The sequence below is a fragment of the Centruroides vittatus genome, unplaced genomic scaffold (assembly GCF_030686945.1).
Source record: "Centruroides vittatus isolate TY-2023 unplaced genomic scaffold, ASM3068694v2 contig_957, whole genome shotgun sequence".
NCBI lineage: Eukaryota > Metazoa > Arthropoda > Arachnida > Scorpiones > Buthidae > Centruroides > Centruroides vittatus.
The window spans coordinates 193,817-214,200 of NW_027122636.1; the positions used below are offsets into that span (position 1 = coordinate 193,817).

Sequence of the window (20,384 nt, forward strand, 5' to 3'; positions counted from 1 at the left end):
TCTCCAGTCGAATAGTAAGAAAATATAAAAATTCGGCTTAAAGTTATTAAAACGTTATTTTAAACAACAAAGCTGCAGTAAAGAGATAAATAATATGATAATTTTATAAGCGTTTTTAAGAATCATACTTGGAGTACGCGCTCGCTCGGTAATATTTCGAACGTTAAAAGAAACCATGCCAGATATTTATCGATTTATTAATATTTTACTTTAATTTTTATAAATTTAAAATATAAAATTCGGATCGAAAAATCCTGTTTATATTTTAAAAATTAGTGAATTAATAGAGAAATTGTCAAGTCGTCTGGCAACACTTCATTCGTTCGGCGGTTCAACGTGAGAGTGACGAGTGTGTGAATTATATTGCTTTGTTTCCGATTATTAAGTCGTCGAGATGAGTAAGGCTCACCCGCCCGAATTGAAACGCTACATGGACAAAAAGATGTGTCTGAAACTGAACGGAGGAAGACAAGTGAGCGGCATCCTTCGAGGTTTCGATCCCTTTATGAACTTGGTAATGGACGAGGCGGTGGAAGAGACCAAAGGAGGAGAGAAGCACAACATCGGAATGGTGGTGGTCAGAGGAAACAGCATCGTCCTGCTCGAAACTCTGGACAGAGTCGGATAGAAATTGCTCCCTTCTCGTCATTGTCGCGTTTTAAATTTTTGTAAAATAAAACAGTTTTCTCCTTTAAGTACGAATTGTTCCTTTCTATCTCCGCAGAACACCGGTGGCTTTTGTACTTTAACCGTATTTTTATTTCACTGTTCGTTTATCGAAATGTATTCTTTCTACCGTTAATCGCCGTTTAATAATTTAACGTAGATCTCAGATTAGCTTCGAAAATCGTCTCCATTAAAACCGTTGATCGCCGGTGTGTAGATTAATTATCCGGTTAATGTTACCCACGGTTCCAAAATGGCGGCTCGTGTCTTATTCCAGCAAACAAGAAAGAAAACAGTGGGGACGCACGTTCTAACCTAACCTATTCCAATAAATTACCATAATTATTACCAACCAAATTATTAGAATAGGTTAGAACGTGCGTACCCACTTTCTTCTGTTTGCTGGAATCGGACGAGCCGCCATTTTAGTCACCGTAGGTAACATTAATGTATATACCGTACCTGTACATATATATAGAAATAATTGAGTGCAGTTATTACTGCTTTCAATAGAGAAACAATACATAACACGAAAAGTGACTATTGTTTTGTGACCAGTTACCAAAACTAAATTTGTCTTCCTGTCGATTGGCCGGACCAGAAATTGGGTTTAATTTGGAAATGTTTGAATGAAGAGCGTTACGGATGTCCGGGTCGGAAAAGGTTTTTTAATAAATCGCATCGTGGCCGCCAGAGCTCGAAAACGTCGAAATTACTACCCCGTCTGGTATGCCAAAGCGTGCTTTTATTTTTTGAAATCGCAAAGTGTTGAGTTTAAAAGTTGTAAGCGTAAAGTGTCCGGCTAGCGTGCCGACAAAGTCTAAACTTTTTTGTGTTAGAGAAGATTTTAGATTTCCTTAGAGTGGAAAGATCTTGGTATACATTTGTCGTTATGTCAATATAGGGATCTAAGGCAAAACCTAGACTTACGAACTTTTTAACATTTGAGAGGAGTTTGTCTATAAGGGTATTAATAGGAGGATTATGAACTTTTAATCCAAATATATAAGTATTTTATAGTCTGTCTATTGAAAGAATTGACTCGAGAGTGATGTCACTTCGGTTAAACCATTTCATACATTTCCTAATAATTTCAGCAATTTTCACCTAATATGTCAGACAATAAGTGAATTTTATTTTCTCTTGCAAGATATTTAATGGAAAAGTTGTTTTGCCATGTTAATATTTTATGGCATTCATTGATTGTAAAAAGTCATACATTTTACTACTATTATAGCAAACGTCTCGTAATCCAATGCCAGAACGTGAAGCTTCCACAATACTGTTTATAATGGCAATATCGTTTAACAAATGAAGTAACTTGCCACAACTGAGCAATCAATGGCCGATGCTCATTGGTTAATACCCAAGTTGATCCTTTCTTAGACAAACTATAGTTGAAGTGAGCTAGTGTTTGTTTTATATAACAGTCTCACAGTGGCATAGCGAACATAACTGGCACCCAGTGCATGACACTTTATTGGTGCCCCCTCCAGAAACACATATAATTTGTCTTGGAGACCATTTGGGTGCACCTCTGTGAGTGGTGCCCGGTGCATGATACACCCTCTTGCACCCCCCTCAATATGCCACTGCAGTCTCAACACCATTGGCAAAACTTGTATTTTGATACGGTTTGTAAAGTATTCTTGACAAAATATCCAAAAGTGAAGTGCTTCTCCATCTTGTATCTCTTGTTTCTGTTGACGAACGTAGCTTGATTGGCACGTCTGACCGGCAAATGGATTTGTTATGTTCCACTGTGGACGACGCCTTCAATTTCGGTCTCAACCTTGGCTTAAAGCAACATACCCCGGACTATAAAAACTGCATTCTGGACAAATTCATCATTATGTGTCCACCCAAACCGTTCTCGACGGGTTGCGTGAAGTCCGGCTGCATGTGTGGCAACTGGCAACAGGGTGCCATTAACTGTTCGACACGGAGCTGCATGTCTGGCACGGTGTCGTCGTTGCAACTGGACCCACTGAATGGCATTGGGTATTTTTTATAGTTGAATCCCACCTGTCTGTGGAGGAATGATGGCTGTGGCAGTATCCCGGGTAATACTGTGTGGGCCCTTTTTGCCAGGTGTCATACTGGCCTCACGCTGGGCATTGCGTTTGATTGGCAGTCGGCCCTGGTGCAAATTTCCAGTATTCTGACAGCAAACTGGTAGGTCACGCAAACCGAGGAACCTGTGGTTCGACCACTGGTGCAGGCTGCACCCGATACGGTGTTCTGAGAAGATGATGTTTGATGGCACAATGTACAGCAAACTCTCACCACTTATTTGTTACCAAATTTTCTGGTGTCTGTTGCATATCTTTTTGTTTGTTCATTTAATCATTTGCATATCTCTGTCATGTCTACCAGTCCTGCAATGTGCAAGTGGCTATGCAATTTCATTTTTGAGAAGTATAGTATAATATTGCTTTTACTTTAACAGAGATACCATAGTTTCTTTCTATTTAATCAAGGCTTTACTAAAATCAAGGAAGTTCAGTGAGTCTACAGATTTTTATCCTTAGTTCTTCAATTAGCCATCATGTGTGTTTTCTTGGTTCTAAACAACCCACTCTGATTTGGTTTGAGTAGAGGTAATTGAAGTGTGATATATCAATAAATTGTGTATTATAATCTTCCATGAAATTGGAGGCTAATTTCTTGGTGGTTTGAGGTTTTGGGCATTGTTCTTTTGGGATAAAACCAATCAATCTTTCACCTGTTCTCATGGAATGATGCTTCTGTGATGACAAGTGGTGCAATTTTAATTCAATTGTAAAACTGTTTGAAACAATGTAATTGTCAACTCCTTTATGCTTTGACCTTAAATCCATTTCGGTGTGTGCAAAATATGAAACCGATTGAGCAAAGACCTTGCCATTCTTTGTATACTTTTGGGTATGTTCAACTTTCCATATGGACAAGTTATCAACATTTATGGATAAGTTTTGACAAATTTGGAAAGTCAATGATTTTTATATGTAATAAGTTGTGAAAGTGACCTCTTTGGACATAGAATGTGGTAACTCAAGAATAAAACTAGATAACTAACAAGATATGACATGATTTTGTGTTGAACATCAAATCATGACATATCATGTTTGATCCTTAATTACTAAGGTGACCAACTTTTTTACAATTAAAAGGAGGACACAAATAAATTGAAGGAAAAAATATTGTAAATAAAAGAAACATGTTATTCATTGCAACAATAATACGCTATAATAATCTCTACTGCATACGTATGTGCCGTGTTATGTTTCGATAAGAAGTAAACAAAGCTACTTGTATGCAGCGCACTCTCTCAAGATCTCCTGTGCAGAGCACGTGTGTTTCATAATCGCATCTTGTTGCACTGAACCAAGCCTTGATGAACCGTCATGTCAAATATAAACACATCACGTCACATGCAACGGATCGGCTCGGCATCAATCGAATATGGAGATTTACAGATTGGTCTTCAAATGTCGAAAAGGAGGACGTGCAGGACACTTTTCGAGGGAGGACAGAACTTACAAAAGGAGGACGGTTGGTCACCTTATTAATTACCAGTATTTTACTTTGAACTTGGTCAAGAATCTGTATAGTGCAAAAAATATCCAAGCAACAATTAAATTGACAGAAGTCAGTTATCAAATGTTTAAAATGAAAGTGCTTTTCAAAAGCACTAATTAATTTATTCATTCTGATTTTTGTGCACATCATTAAATTTTAGTTGGAGTTCTAGGACAAATGCTTTTAATTGATTTGCCATTTGTTATAGTGTGAAGACCTTTATGTTTGGGATTCTGTGCATGACGTATGATTATAAATCCATAAATACCTTTCCATCATCCCCTAGGTCTGACAGAGTATAAAAATCATTAAGAGTGAAATTGATTGTTAACTAATTTTTGCAATTATTTTTCTTTTACATTGAATTTTAAATAAAGTTAAACCTGCACACAAGCAAAACAATAACCTTGGATCTATCATTTCACCAGAAAATGGCAGTTATCATGTGACACTTTTGACTGATCCTATAAAGCAACTGTTAGTTAGATTTGTGAAAAAGTGTGTTGTTACCTTTATATTTAGGGCTTTAAGTGGATGTGCACAGGTATCAAAATTAAGGCGATACCGAACATTGAGCACTGCTGCCACCAACTCTTTTTTGATGTTGACAATTACAACAGGTGATTGGTCAAACCTGTCGTTGGCATTTCATGCAGTCTTAATTTTGCCACCCGCACGCATCTGCCTTTATTCTTACTGCACGATGGCAATTAAGGTTAAATAACCTTTTTTTAATCCAGGTTAGGTCTTATTTTTCGTACGATACGGCGGCTTCTGGCCACCGGGGCACACTCGTAGGGATAGCGTACGGTATGGTGGCAGGCGACGGGCCTCTCGATGCCTTGCCTGCACATTTACAAGTGACGGTCGCGGAAGGAAACGTCAAGGTCGGCAGTAGGTGATGGTCTTCGTGTCCTGCATGCAGCTGCTCTGCAGTGGACAGTGAAAGTAGGGGAGAACAGTGGTGGGCTAAAAGGAATCACAGCTGCATGCTCTGGTGTTCTGTTCGGCGGGCATGCTTCCAAACGAAAACTTTGCGAGATCTTACTTTCGGGGGAGGCCTTATATTTAGCAATTCAGCATAATCTCTACTAGGTCTTATTCGGGGAAACACGGTAGACTAAATGATGTAAGCGACGAGATATTCGGTTAACATTATTTTTATTAAATTGTGTTTGTGACCCTTGGCATCTATTTCCCACCTTGTAGAATCAATTTTACTATTTATAAAGAAAATTTTTCAATAATTCTGTTTTTAGAAAACAATGTATATTTAAGAAAGTTTAAAGAACATGTAGCGATTATAAATAATGATAACTTAATTTGAATAGCAGAATGTTAATAGATGACATTTGGAATGACGTCATATATAAGAATAAAAGGATGTTACGTGATGCAGGATGATTGTTCCTATGATCGATTTCGGTGAGTGTGGGCTCTATCGCAAATTGTACCTATTGTAAGTTATTTATTAATTTATATGTTCGTTATAAATTTTAAATTTACAAAACAATTTTATGCTTTGTAGACCGAAGAGGAATTCATAAGAAATTTCGATCCGAAATGCATACAAATAAAATATCTGAGAAATGATTGTTTCTGAATTCTTCTTGAAAATGGGTGTAAGTTGGATTTCAAGGATATAGCAATTTAGTTTATTCGTCCAAAACCCCTTTTAAGTAGTTAGAAAAGTAACTAAGTACATCCGGCTAATTTTGCTAATTTTTAGTGTTTTACGATTACAAATGCATTTTTATCTACTCTCGATGACATTAAGTGAGGACTTGCTGTCATAATAATGTATTTTATAAAAGATTTTGTTTTAGAGACTCGACAGAACTATGTGGTGTGAGAATAATAATTGAACTTCCGGTTACAACATTAATAAACAAATGAAACCAGGAAAATTTTAAACTTTATTATTAGTCTATAGAGTGATACAGTGCAATCGTTGAGAAGCTGCGCAGATTCACGCAGAAATATCCAAACAATTTGGCTATTTCGGATTTACCACAAAATAATAAATGTAGTACGTCTCTCGAGACTGACTCCGTGTCGGAAAATATTACGTTAGACAATCTAGAGATTTATGACGATGATGGCTATTTAACAAACTGCGCTGTTAAATCATCTAGTGCATTCTCTTCTGGTTCGATTTTTCAGATTATTTTTATTCTACTCTTTATGGTTCCATAAATATTGGAATAAGATTTGAATTCATCATACGCATGAAAGATTAGAACTATTCCACAGGGGTGGAACCCATTCTGACCTCTCAAAATATATTAAACTACAAAATAAATTTTGCAAATATTAATTTTATCCACACGATCGAATATAAAATCAAAAAATGAAAGTATTGAATCTTCTCCGATCCTTCCCAAGGTTACGTGTACCTCTATAAATAGTTTTGTATAAGGACGTCGATGGGTGCGAGAGTATGCTCGTCAAAGAACTTGACCGTATCGTTTAATATGTGCAAGCGTTAAAAACCTCTGGTCGTAATCTTTTGTAAAAATAATACTAACGATCTCACCTATCATGTGATATCTGCCAGGATACAGATCATTTACAAGCACCATAATAGGGAGAGTGTTTAACTGCCAATGCCAAGCTTGTCATAAGAGAAACAAAGATAGGAAGCTGCTCTTTCTATTAATCATAATAAACAAAAATCACTTTAACAATAACAATAATAATAATAGTTCTTAAACGAAACCTGAGAAACTAGGAAACAATCGTATAAATCTAACGCCGCTTCTTTCCACTCTGTTGGAGTGGTACGACGGAGAAGAGATCGTACCCATCGAACGTAAATCACATTTACGTCGTAATTACATCACAGCCGAGTCCCATTCGACAGACGGAACACAAAAATACATCGACGAAATAATATTTATATGTATGTATGTATGTAATTATATATATATATATATATTTATGTATATATATAAACTTTTTCACAAGCTGCAAATTTATGTAGAGAAGATTATCTACACGAACCTACGGAATAAATGTCTTTGGTTTAGGTGACGGATACGCTACGTGATAAATAAAGAAGTGTCGACTGTTGCACCTTTCCCAAACGAGATCACCGTATACGTGTACACCACACACAAAAGCTGGCTTCAGAATGTTCGGGCAATGGGGAAGGATTCGACATAAAATACAAGAACTTTCACTGGACTATTTGCATCTTATACTCATTAACTTTCCCCGGCTTCTGAAAATAGACACACATCATTACCAGATAATTTAGCACGCCTGTCATTCAACATCTGCTTTTATAATAATAATCTTATTGTTAAAAAGAAAGTAAGTTACTCCCATTTACCTTTTCCCACCACCGAACTTTTGGCTGGTGACGATTTTTTGTTACGAGCTTTCATAGCAGACACATCTATCAAAAAATAAAGAAAATTATTATTATTTCAAAATAACAAATTCTCTTCAAATTTTAGCTTAATTGAACTTTAATAACAACTGCTGACAATATCAGTAAAATTTATATTTTGCATTTGTAACAATGCAAAAAGGCTCCCATAAGAAGAATTCTAGAATATTTTATTAGATAAAAATACATGCTTTCTGCATGTTCTGCCTTCTTCCGTTGACTGCAAAAATTACAATATAATATGAAGACATTTTTCATTTATGTTAAATGTTAAAGCTATGGAAATTTCCTTTGCATGTTGCAATATAACAATGGATTTACACTTCACAAACTGCAATACAAAACTTTCCTGTGGTGTCACCATTTTCCTATAAAGAAGGAACTGAATGGAACTTCTAGGCATGCTTTTAAAACTTTGAACCTTCTTCTGTCTAGTGATATATCGCTTCTCGGCCTATGGCTAAGATCGTTTGTAATTTCTGTCTAGTGATGTGTAGAATGTATTTCCATCTTTTACAGTTTGAATTAAAAATGCAAAATATGCTGTCTTTTTAATTGAAACCCTGTATAATATTCTTTACTAAATATATTGCTGGAGTTATACAAGGTGTACTGCTTCTTTCATTTGGTTACTTTGCCAGTTGTATCATAATTATTTTGCAGGCACATATACAGTCAAACCTGTTTTTATGCGGGGGATAGGGACCGCATTAAAAAAACGCATAAAAAAAATCTCACGAAACTTCACGAATGGCTGTAAATAATAGTTTTCGCGACACAATTAAAAAATATTTTTTTTATGCGGTCAACAGGGACCGCATAAAAAAAGTCTCACATAGAAAATAACTCAAAACCGTACGAAATAGAATTTATTGACAACAGATGTCAGCACTTGACTGCATCGTCTGGTCTATCGTCTGTTTTACATATTTTTGTCCAGGTGGTGTTTTATTGACTTAAAAAGTAAATTATTTCATTTTTCGCATATTCATGCAATAATATTACTATAATAAGTGCATTTATGCTATAATAAGTTTATTTAGCTATAATAAGTCAACGTAAGACATGACGAATCGCACGAGACTAGTCGCCAACTATACCGCACAAATTAAAAATTCGCATTAAAAAAATCGCACATAAAAAGAGCGCATAAAAACAGGTTTGACTGTATTCTGAATAAATTAAAATTTATGGGACTACAGTAGACCCCCCTATAACAGGGTAGATAAGTTCCGTGTTATAGGGGGTCTACTGTATAATACTTTTAATAGTAGGACGAAGATGTCTTTTTGCAGCTTCCATCTCCTAGTATACTATAGATTGATACGCACGCCAAATATTGTATAGTAGGATCTCCATCCTACTATACAATATTTGGTGCAAGTATCAGTATTTTTTATGGTAGAAGTAATTTTTGATAATACAGTAATACCTCTGTTTTCGTTGACTTCAGTTATCGTCAATTTTTCCACAAAAAAATTTGTCTTGGTTTTCATCAACATACTCACATCACCATGCTGTTAATTTTGCGAAATCATGCATTTCCTGCTCAGTATGGCATTGTTTTTCGTTGTGTGAGCATTATCCCATGCATCTAGCCAAACAATGGGCATGTTCAAAATATCAGCATGCAGCCAGTACCTCTGTTCAAAATCTAAGATAGCTTCCAGTTGCTGCCAGCATGTTTCTAGCAAACTGCTTCATACACTCTTTACATCAATCTTTCATATTTATTTTATATTAATTTTTTAGTTTTAAAACACTATATTTATTCTCTATAAAATGTGTTTTTACAGTGTTTAGAGTGAATTAATTGGATTTACATTGATTCATATGGAAGTAATTGGCTTGGCTTTTGTCAGTTTCGGATTTTGCAGACTGTTTTCAGACATATTATCGATGAAAACCGAGGTATCACTGTATATCACAGAAGAAAAGCAATCAAATGGCAAAAATTATTTGCATGATTATTAAAATTATAAAATAATTTAGAAAATTACAATAACTTAATATAATTTTCTGTCTAATTTAATCTAGGACAGATAATGTAATTTTATAAGTTATTTTAGAGACATTTAAGCCATTTCCTCACTCAGAGAAAAAGGTATGAATATAAATGTGTTTATCTGACCCTACCTCATTCTTTACTTTTTATTAAACTGTTTATTAATGCTGGATTATAATCTACTCACCTGGACTTCTTTTTTATCATTTGTAAAATTATTTATTACTGAATTTATCTAACACCATAAAAACAATTTTTGTTACAGAGCTTGAATTCTACAGGTACTCCTCACTTTACGACCTATCTGCTTAACGACCAATCAAGTTTCGACCTGCAATTCGGGGAATCCCTTTTCTCGGCTCGAGTGTCGGTCAGTGGCGAATGGTGACATGCACACTACACGTACTATAATAGTCTTTTTATGAATAAATTTAAAGTTTGTTGCATAATTTGTATAATTTTACAATGATCCTATATTCCTGGTGCAAGCTTCTCGCTTATCGACGTAGTCGTCGGAACGGAACTCGGTCGTAAAGTGAGGAGTACCAGTATTAACATTACCCTTCTATGTATATTTGCAAAGTACCATAAAAGACTCTGACAGCAATTTCTAGACTGAATTTTCTAATTCTATTACAAACTATTATTTGATGACTGGAATGAGAATAATGTGAAATAAGAACTAATTATTTAATGTGTTATTTATTTAAAATCGATATTGTTTATAGAGAAATCCAAAATCAAAACTCAAAGAATTGATGACATTTTTGGAAATAACTAGAAAGCAATTTCTATAATTTCTCTTCATTATAAAATCTATTTACTATCGTCTATTTAAATGTGTATTAATACATGGAAGCAACTTTTAGACAATGAATTTTTCATTTGTCAAAAGAAAAACAAATTATTATTATTATTATTATATATATCATAAATTTCAACCTGAAGAAATGTTTGGAATTCTGCGTCCATCACCATCAGCTGCATTCATGGCATTCATACTGTAGAAAAAATGTAATGAATATCGTCGTAATTTTTCCTTATGTTTTCAAAAAATATCGAGTCTCACCTTCTTTCCATTGCTGCAGGAGACTGATAAGGTATCATACCAGGCCTGAGAGTGGGAATTCCGTGATGTTGACCAGCTCGAATAGGTTTTGCTTTTAAATACAGATTTATTTGTCATCAATAAATGTATCTAATGTCTAATAGTTTATATTAGATAATTACATTATTCACTTACCGATCTGTGCCATGTGGCCTCTTCTAGAAAGATTCTTTTGCCTGACTGCTTCCTTGATGCGATCGACCTCATACTGATACCTAGAAAAATTTTCCTTAATTAGAGAAACTTTCTATTTTTAAACCACAATTGTTCATACATAAAAAAAAAATGCATACCTTTTACGATCACGCATGGCATTTTCTTTAGCTTCTTTAAGAGCAGTCTCCAGAGCTTTGACTCTTTCCATTGTAACTCTTAATCTCTTCTCTAATTTTGGTAGCTCACATCTGAGATCGGCATTATCACGTACCAACTGAAAGATTTAGAGATTCGAATGAGTCTTAAAATTTCATTAAAATCTTTAAATTGTTTTATGGATGATAATAAATATTGAAAATACATCACTTCTGACCTGCTTATGGACTTTAGTAAGTTGTTCTAAATTGTTTTCCAAGAAAACTATTTTTTGCTTTTGTGCGAGACTTCCCCCACTATCTTCGTTATCGTCGCCAATTGCAGATTTCTTAACCCTGCTCTGAAGATCTTGAACGAACAATTTGCGTAAATTATGCAATGTTTGCAGTTCTTTAGCCTGAAGAAAAAAAATTTAATTTTGTAAAAAAAATATTTGTTCTTCTAATAAATTTCTGCAACTTATTACCTCATTTTAAATATTTTATTTTACTTAACATCTATCTATAGAATATTAATACACGATCTTCATAGAACATTAATACACAGTCTTTATGTTCTATTTCTTTAACGTTCTTTTTACTTTATTGTTTAACTAACAAAGATCGTTAAAGACGATCAAAAACGTTTTTACAATATTAAATTATTTGCCGTCATGTTTAAAAAGGTGACAATTTGTATAAATCTTGTTAGTTAGTTAGTTAGTTAAGGTTTATTGGCACAAGGGCCACACGGGCCAAGCTGCGCCACGACTTATGGTATATATAAGTACATAAATAACAATAAAAATGAACAAAACAAAAAACAAAAAACTAATAACAAAAATATACAACAGTTAAACTGTGTATAACAACAAGATGTATATAGATATGAATAAATAAATAATTAAATCTCTCTATAAATATTTGTAACTTTTAGAAAGTTCAATAATTTATCAACATTTGGCCTCTGGCCCAAAATCTCTTTAAAACTTGCATTTCCAAAATGCTGCCTACGAATCCGTTCAGAGGCGATGCAATTGCTCAGTATGTGCTTAACACTTACATTACAGTTGCAATACTGACATACAGGCTGGTCATCACCCTTTAAAAGGTATTGATGAGTCAGTCGAGTATGTCCAATTCTCAAACGAGTAAGAATGACTTCAGATCTCCTATCATACCGTTTGTTGTGTGTCCAATTTTCTAGTATAGGTTTGATCTCGTAAAGTTTATTGTGGACTTGTTCGTTCCACACATTTTGCCATCTCTCTGCTAGTCGTTTTTTAACGACCAGCTTCAAGTCACCTCCTTCAATAAACATTGTATGCTGAGAAGGACTTGCTGACTTTGCAGCTGCATCAGCTTCTTCATTCCCTCTTATACCTACATGGCCTGGGACCCAACAAAATTTTATAAAGAAATTCCTCGCAAAAAGATGGCAAATCAGCTTACGAATTTTAATCACTATGGAGTGAGAACTAGGTTCATACGAGATCAAAGCCTGAAGTGCACTAACTGAGTCAGTGTAAATCACGCAGCAACGATGACCTTTCCTATTTATATACTTTAGGGCTAAATAAATAGCCTGCAATTCCGCAGTAAAGATGGAAGAAATCGGAGCTATTTGTTCTGCCACAATTTCGTCTTGGCAGACAAAGGCTAAGCCAACATAGTCATCCGATTTAGATCCATCTGTGTATATAGGAATTAAATTCCTGTCACGATGTTGAATTTCTGCGAAGTGCTGTCTATAGACATAGTCTGGGGTGGTTTCTTTTGGAAACTGCTTTAAGCTTAAATCAACATTTATCACTGGGATTAACCAAGGGGAAATACTATTAACCTCAACCTGTGAAATGTTGCTTGTGTCCAGGTCAATCGTGCTGCTTACATTCTCCTATTCTTATGTTGAATGTAGGGACACTACTTGGGCGAGCTGCAAATAATCTTTTCAGCTGACTATCTGAACAATCAGCTAAAAGCTTATTTTGAGATCTCTGTTTAATGTAATAAAAAAGAGACAACTGTTCTCTCCTAAGAGATAGTGGAGGCTCATGAGCATCCACATACAAACTTTGAACAGGAGAAGTTCGAAATGCACCACTGCACAAACGCAATGCTTGATGGTGAATTGGATCCAGCATCCGAAGAGTAGATTCTCGCGCAGAGCCATACACAACACATCCATAGTCTAGCTTAGAGCGAACAAGAGCCCTATATATCCTGAGCATTGAACATTTGTCTGCTCCCCAAAATGAGCAGCAAAGAACCTTTAAAAGGTTCTTTTGCTGCTCATTTTGGGGAGCAGACAAATGTTCAATGTATAAATCTTCATAACACAATCAAAATCATTATCTATAACAACGGTCGGCAACCGATGGTCTGTGGAGAAATTTGGACATTGATCAACAGAAGGTTACACAAAGTATTACAAAAGAAATGCAAAATGCTTTTCACTCATTGGGATTTTTTTTATTCGAATCTAAAACCAAATACGAAGTGACGGCTATCAATAAATAATGAACAATATTGTGAGTACGATTGTCCTTCGCAGAAAAGCGCTAAGAATCCATAAACGTGTTTCAAACAAACAGCAATAAACTTTAGGCTTGCATTAATTTGTTATAATTAAACACGCAAGTTTCATATTAATATAGTAAAATTGAACTTTTGTGATCATTATTCTACAGATTTTGTATTGTTTAAAAAAATTTATAATAGTGGTCCACGGGATTCAAAATTGTGAGTTTAGTGGTCTGTGTGGTCAGAAAGGTTGCCAACCGCTGATCTATATAATAGAATATAGAATATATGTATGTATATATATATATATATATAATATTATAAAAGTTTACTTTCAATTTGTATTCAATTTACTTAGATGTTCTTTGTACTAATCTTTAAAACATTGATATCTGAAGACAAGCAACCAGCTTAAAAGTACTCATAGGTATTTTTGTTGCATTTTAAACTCCAATAAAGCAAATTTTTCATGTCTGAAATTCAGAATGCATGAAGCTGGCTCGCAACAGGCAAAAATACTTCTTTTTTATAATAATAAATTTTGGTTATCTGAAAAACCAGTTTACATTTCCCTTAATTTTATTGGTTCAATAAATACATCTTCACCAAACTTTATAGATTCTTATAGCGTCATTACATCAATAACTTTTGAATAAACTTATACGTACGACAGTCTCTTCCAATCCTTTCAAATCCTGACGAGCTTGCTCACGTCTATCACTGAGTAACCTGAAAACAAAGTTACAGTAATTTTAGATTCGTACGTAATAATAAGATTGTTATTGACAAATTTATTTCAATTTAAACATCATTGTTCAATCTAAATTCAATTCAGTTTTGAAATTAATAAATTATCCATAACCCAAACAATTATTATTAAATACATCACCACAAGCCAGTGTTTCCTAACTCACGAGTCGCAAAAATATTAAATATTTTTTATAATTTCAAATAAGTTCTTTTATTTATCTTTCATCTTTTTACTGCCAGATAACCAAAGGAAGGACAAGGTACTCACTAAAATGCCAGTTGTTGAATTTGTGGCATCGACATATCCCTTCACAAAAATTTCATGCATCAATGCATATACTGGCATACCAACTCTTTGGAGCTTCTATAAACATTGTGGCTTGCTAGTTTAAAGACGCTTAAAAACCAATACTAACTCTTTACATATTAATTCAAATAGATTTTTCATTTTTATAATATATTTGTAAAATTGTGAGGTTTTCTCTTGTCAAGTTTAACTTTCATATTACCAAAATTTTTAAAAATTAACCATAATTTATTTTAAATTTTCCTTGTCAATTAGTCATCCCCGAATAAAGAAATTACGCAAACAACAGGTACAAATATCACATAAGGATTAGGACTTTTTCAATAATTTTTGTTAAATTAATAACTTTTTAACTATAATTGGATCTATAATATTTGATAGAGTTATTTATTTCATAACAAACAAACAACCTATATCAAAGTGTATTATTAACGTGGCAATTTTAAATATTTTTGTTTTAAAAATTACGGTGCGTCGTCGCAGGAATCTAATTAAATTCAAAGCGTGTCATTAATCCGAAAGAGTTAAGAAACGCTGTCATAAGCTAATCTAAATAAAGCCTAAGTTAGTAAATACAATATAAATCTTCAACATTTCCTAGTAATAAAATCTCACACAGAAATAAATAAATTTATAAAAAAAACGCCACCATACCAAACAGAGGTAAAGTAGTAATCAGCATAGAAGTTTACCTCTACTACAGAAGTAAATTTCAATGTCAATTAATTTTATTACTGACTTATATAATAATGAATTTAGCTCTACCAATATAAAATTCTACAGCTACACGCTGAATACTTTCATGTAGTAGTAAACAACACACTTTCGATACTTTGAAATTTTCCATTTTAATAAATTTTTATTATGAACCAATTACCGGTGTTGGAAAAAACAAAAAAATACTTCAGTAATACTTACATTAATTCTTGCAGTTTCTGACTCTTTTCTTGTTCCTCTTGTTTTAACTTTTCATATTCCTGTTGCAAACGTTCTTGAGCAAGTGAAAGTTTCTGGTTAGTGCTACAAAAAACAAAAATAGATTTTAAATTTTAAACATTTAAAATATTAATTGTTTTTGATAATCTGAAATACTTATTAAACACTTATTATAACAATGACAGTTGTTATATCTTTGGAGAACATATCTTTAAATATTTAACATTTTTTAATATTGAGTATGTGTATTGTTAAAGCAAAGAAATGACATATTTAAAAACAAAAAAATAATCGGAACAGATACTTAAGGCTTGATGAAAATAGCAAATACTGTTCCATAAAATGAAAAAATGCCTTTATCGTCTTTAATCTTTAAGTCGGTGGTTTGCAAACTTTTTTGATTCTCGGCACCCTTGCTAAATCGAGATCTTCCCGAGGCACCCTATGTCAAATTCTAACAAGTACAATTTGCAAAATAGCCAATATTTTTTAAATTAAGTAAAATTATAAAAATTTTATAACGTTTTGTGGCGCCCCTGCGAGGAAGCTGCGGATCACACTTTGGAAACATCTGCTTTAATAAAAAGAATATAAATTTAAAAATGTACTATTACTAATGTATAAAAGCTGTTGTCTGTGTGTGTGTGTGTGAAGCACGATCGCCGATCCGATATCCGAACCTATAGCTTAGAGTCCCATCTTAGATTTAACTCATTATTCACCAACTAATTATTAGAAACAGAATGAAATTAAAATTCATGTAGGAATTAATAACATTTGTTTTTATTTAACTTACATCATCTTCATGTTTTATTTTACTAAAATTTAAAAATATATCTAGTAGTATTATATTTTATTATATAAGAAAAACAGATTTGTCTACCAACTTCCAAATGATTACTACTAATTTACAGTCCCTAAAATAAACCAACTCACTCCTTGAGGGTTGCCAATGACCAAGTTGGAAACCCCTGATTTACATCAACATTTATATTAACATAAATGTAGATCGTAAGTAGCCTTTTATAGATAACATCTACAAATATCTTTTGAAATGAAAAGCACGTCGATTATTTAAGAACACTTGATAATTATAACTATTATTTGAATGTACGTACTCTTTAAGTTGATCGATAAGAGTCTGTTTATCTGCAATTTCATCTCGCAGACCAGCTAACTGTTTATGATGGGTTTCTCGATGTTTCTCTATCTGTTGCTCCAAAGCCAATTTCATTTTTTCTGCAGTATCCTTTTCTTTTTCCTTTTCTTTACTAGACATTATATGCATTTCCTCTGCAAAATTAATTATTTTTTTTTTGTTTTAAAAGTTTTGATCGGCAACTCGACCAGCTATTGGTTTCTTTACAATCTTACCTGCGGCTTTCAGTTTAGCACATTCTTCGTTCAATGTGTCCACGGCTTCTTCTAAAGATCTTTTCTTATTTTCAACATCTCTCATAGATTCTTGAAGAGAAGCCATCTTCTTTTCATACTACAACATTTAATTATGTAAATAAAATATGGTAAATATTAAGTTAACCATGATTATGAATATTAAGAAACCAAATTATATTATATTACAGTGGAATAAACTTTTACTGTTGTCTTTACCAACATCAAATTTCGATTTTATACATACACGAGCTAGTTTTTACTGTAAATTTTTCCGCCGCATTGTGATAACAATACAACAAACGAATACAAACATATCATGAAATCTTGTAGCATTTTATTCAATAAAATTTCCAGATTTAATTAAGCTCCATTATTTTAAGTTAATTAAAACAATTCAAAATCCTCCAAAATACAATTCTGAATATTAAGAACAAACTAAATGAAACTGAGCTGTAATATCGAAGAACAGAAATATAGTTTAAAAAAAAAATCAAAGTACAAGTTTATATTACTTTTCCTAAATAATTTATTATAACATCAGTACATTAATAGGAATTCTAAAACATTTTCTACGAAAATGGTTAGATTAATTTTAGTGTCTTATTAAATTCAGTATTCTCAACTCATTTGCTACAGACCCACATACATTAACGAGTACTCCTGAGATACGACAATGAAGTCTTTAAAAAGCCACCAGTTTGTTTATCAACTGTACAAATTCACTGGAGTTATTAATTGTAGAAAAAGAAGTTAAGATGAAGTGATTGCTAATGCTTCTATTATTTTTGTGTCATTTCATATAATTTATAGTATATGATTTTAAAAATATTTACCTGACTGATTAGAAGTCTGCATTCAGCTAAATCTTTTTCATTAGCATCAATTTTCTTATTGCAATCAGACTGGAAAGTTTCCAATTGATGACATCTCTAAAAGACAAATTTTTCAAACTTTATGTAAACTTATAATAAAATAATACTTTATACTTGTCTGTTGTTATTTTTAAATTTAAACTGATTTTTAAAATCGTTTTATATAATACAGTAGACCCCCCTATAGCAAGGTACATACGTTCCGTGTTATATGAATTCCGTGTTGTACGAGTCACTTAAATACACGAGCCAATCACGGCCCGGCACGTGTGCAGTTTAGGGGCTATGACAGTTTAAAAGGTTTTCTTCCATAAAATTAATCGATTCTAGACTAATTTGACTCGACATTTCCAAATCACGTATAATTTTTTGGAAATAATCCATATAAACTATGCTGTAAACAAAAAATTGTAGGATTACTTACCGAGTGTGCACCGTTCGACGACGCCATTACTTAAGCTTGTTTTTGTCGCGGAGCGGCTCGTCGAACGGCGGGCGCGTGTTTCCCGATAAGTTATTTTTCTGTGAAAAATTCGCCGAACTTTGGAGACATCATTAATAAAAATATAATTTTTATGGTCGTTAAATAATAAACGATTTTTAGTAGGTCCACTGCTCGTTTAAACTCGGTGGTTTGTACAATATCTGCCATTGGTCCAGATTCGACCAATCCTGTCGCAACACGAGTTGGAGATGACGTTTTACTGTGTTATACAAACACAATCGCAATTTTTTGCCATGTTACAAATCCGTGTTACACGAACCCGTTTTATAGGAGGGTCTACTGTATTTAAATATTCACTAAAATCTACTTAGTCAAAATTCAGTTTGAATTTAAGAAAAATTGTCAATTCTCTTATTCAAAATAGATAAATCTGAATGGAATTTCTAAAGAACTAAATTACTCTCAAAAATACTTGCAAAAGACAAATACAATAAATCTTTAATTTAAATTAAAAATAATCATTATCTAAATATTGTAAACATTCCTTTTTATCTGTAACTACTACATTAAAATCAACTTAATCTAGGAAATATCTTACTTGTGCTAATCCTTTAACTTCCGATTTCATTTTACTAATGTATAACCGAGCCATGGTAAATTCCTCTTCCACTTTTCCATTAACATCTGCCGAAGGCTGTTAAAAAAAAATTAAACAAAAACGTTTTCACATAAAATATTTCAAACGAAATTTTACAAAAATATGACTAAAACTACCTTCATGTCAGCCGTATTTCCACCGAGAACCACTCCGATTTCTCCCAAATCTTTCAACAAGTTAGTCAGCATTTCTGTCACACGACGTCGTTGATGCAGAGAATTATCTTTTATTTGTTGTAGTTCATTTTGAGTAGAGTTCAGTTGCGACTGTAAAATTTATCTCGTTATAAATATAAGTTTACTCGAAACATTAAAATCGGCAAAACTTTATTTAACTGTGACTAACCATTTTTTGATTGAACTCCTCGTTCAGATTTTCATAATCTCTGTTCTTATTTTCTACTTCCTGAGACTTTTGATCATAATTAACGGCAAGTTCCTCTAATGCTTGAAGTACTTCTTTCACTTCTTCTTTAGCAGACTCATTTTCTTGTTGGATTTTGTTCATTTCTTGTTGGAGGGTTTCAAAATCTCGACGAGTAGACGAAATTAACTGTAAGTAAAAACATTTTATATTTTATTTCCATATAAATTGCAACAATTGTATAATGAACTTATTATTCAAAAATCTGAAATTACTTTATACAAAATTTACATAAAAAATGAAGGATAATGAAGAATTAAGCTAAAATATCCAATTTTCTAATCTTTTTTTTGCTTGATTTTGTTAATATTTGTAAGCATACTGTTTCTAGGAGGAAAAGAATGAATTCATGTTATCATCTTTTGGACAGAAATGCAAGCTTTATAATAATAATAAAATGCTAAAGTGATATGATTCATCATTCACAGACAAAAGATGCACATTGAACAGAGGTTCTCTTAATGAAAAGAAGCTAGGTTCATGATTTTTATCATCCTTATATATATATATATATATTGTAAAAGCCTAAAGTTAACCTTTAGACCAAGAGTTCCCAAAGTGGTCGATATCAACCCCTGGAGTTGATAGTTTCAATAAAAAAAAGATTTGGGAGTCGACGACAGCAAAAATAGACCCCTTATCACTACTATTTGTTTGTTACTTCAAAATATCTATGACTCCAAGAGGTACCTAATTAATAAGTAAAATAATTCAAAAAAACATTACGTACCAAACTTGTCAACAAAAAGGTCAAATGTGTCATTAAAAGAGTCACATGTATGAATGCATGAAAATGTCTGTGCATTGTCTTGTCGAACATATCTAAGCAAATGCGGACATGAAAAACTGTTGCACGTCCGCACTTGCTCACAGTGGGACAAGACGATATTTGATATTAGCAGAAGCTATCGATCTTGTACAGTCATGCTTTCATATAACACTATAAATTGGTTCATTTTATGTGACATGTATTTATTTGTGATTTGAACTTTGAATATACAGTAGAGCGTCGATAAGTGGAACGTCGGTAAGTGGAATGACCAGAAAGTGG

The 20,384-nt window shown here is 33.1% G+C and overlaps 2 protein-coding genes across 2 annotated transcripts in view; one reads left to right on the plus strand and one right to left on the minus strand.

Moving 5' to 3' along the window:
* The first annotated feature begins 310 nt into the window (after positions 1–310).
* On the plus strand, positions 311–695 carry SNRPG (small nuclear ribonucleoprotein G). The gene has a single exon (XM_067282521.1). The coding sequence runs from the start codon at positions 395–397 to the stop codon at positions 626–628; it is 234 nt and encodes a 77-aa protein (XP_067138622.1). The 5' UTR covers positions 311–394; the 3' UTR covers positions 629–695.
* Positions 696–6,124: 5,429 nt separating this feature from the next.
* Positions 6,125–20,384, minus strand: part of LOC136985266 (kinesin heavy chain-like) — a 90,640-nt gene continuing 76,380 nt past the window's right edge. The window contains exons 13-27 of the mRNA XM_067282514.1: positions 19,256–19,462; positions 19,027–19,176; positions 18,851–18,946; positions 17,769–17,864; positions 16,915–17,032; positions 16,659–16,833; positions 15,523–15,624; positions 14,216–14,276; positions 11,264–11,443; positions 11,028–11,164; positions 10,870–10,949; positions 10,696–10,786; positions 10,569–10,627; positions 7,562–7,627; positions 6,125–7,450 (exon numbers count right to left, since the gene is read on the minus strand). Of these exons, the coding sequence (XP_067138615.1) occupies positions 7,434–7,450; positions 7,562–7,627; positions 10,569–10,627; positions 10,696–10,786; positions 10,870–10,949; positions 11,028–11,164; positions 11,264–11,443; positions 14,216–14,276; positions 15,523–15,624; positions 16,659–16,833; positions 16,915–17,032; positions 17,769–17,864; positions 18,851–18,946; positions 19,027–19,176; positions 19,256–19,462 (1,635 nt within the window). The 3' untranslated portion in view covers positions 6,125–7,433. The remainder of the gene's footprint in view (positions 7,451–7,561; positions 7,628–10,568; positions 10,628–10,695; positions 10,787–10,869; positions 10,950–11,027; positions 11,165–11,263; positions 11,444–14,215; positions 14,277–15,522; positions 15,625–16,658; positions 16,834–16,914; positions 17,033–17,768; positions 17,865–18,850; positions 18,947–19,026; positions 19,177–19,255; positions 19,463–20,384) is intronic.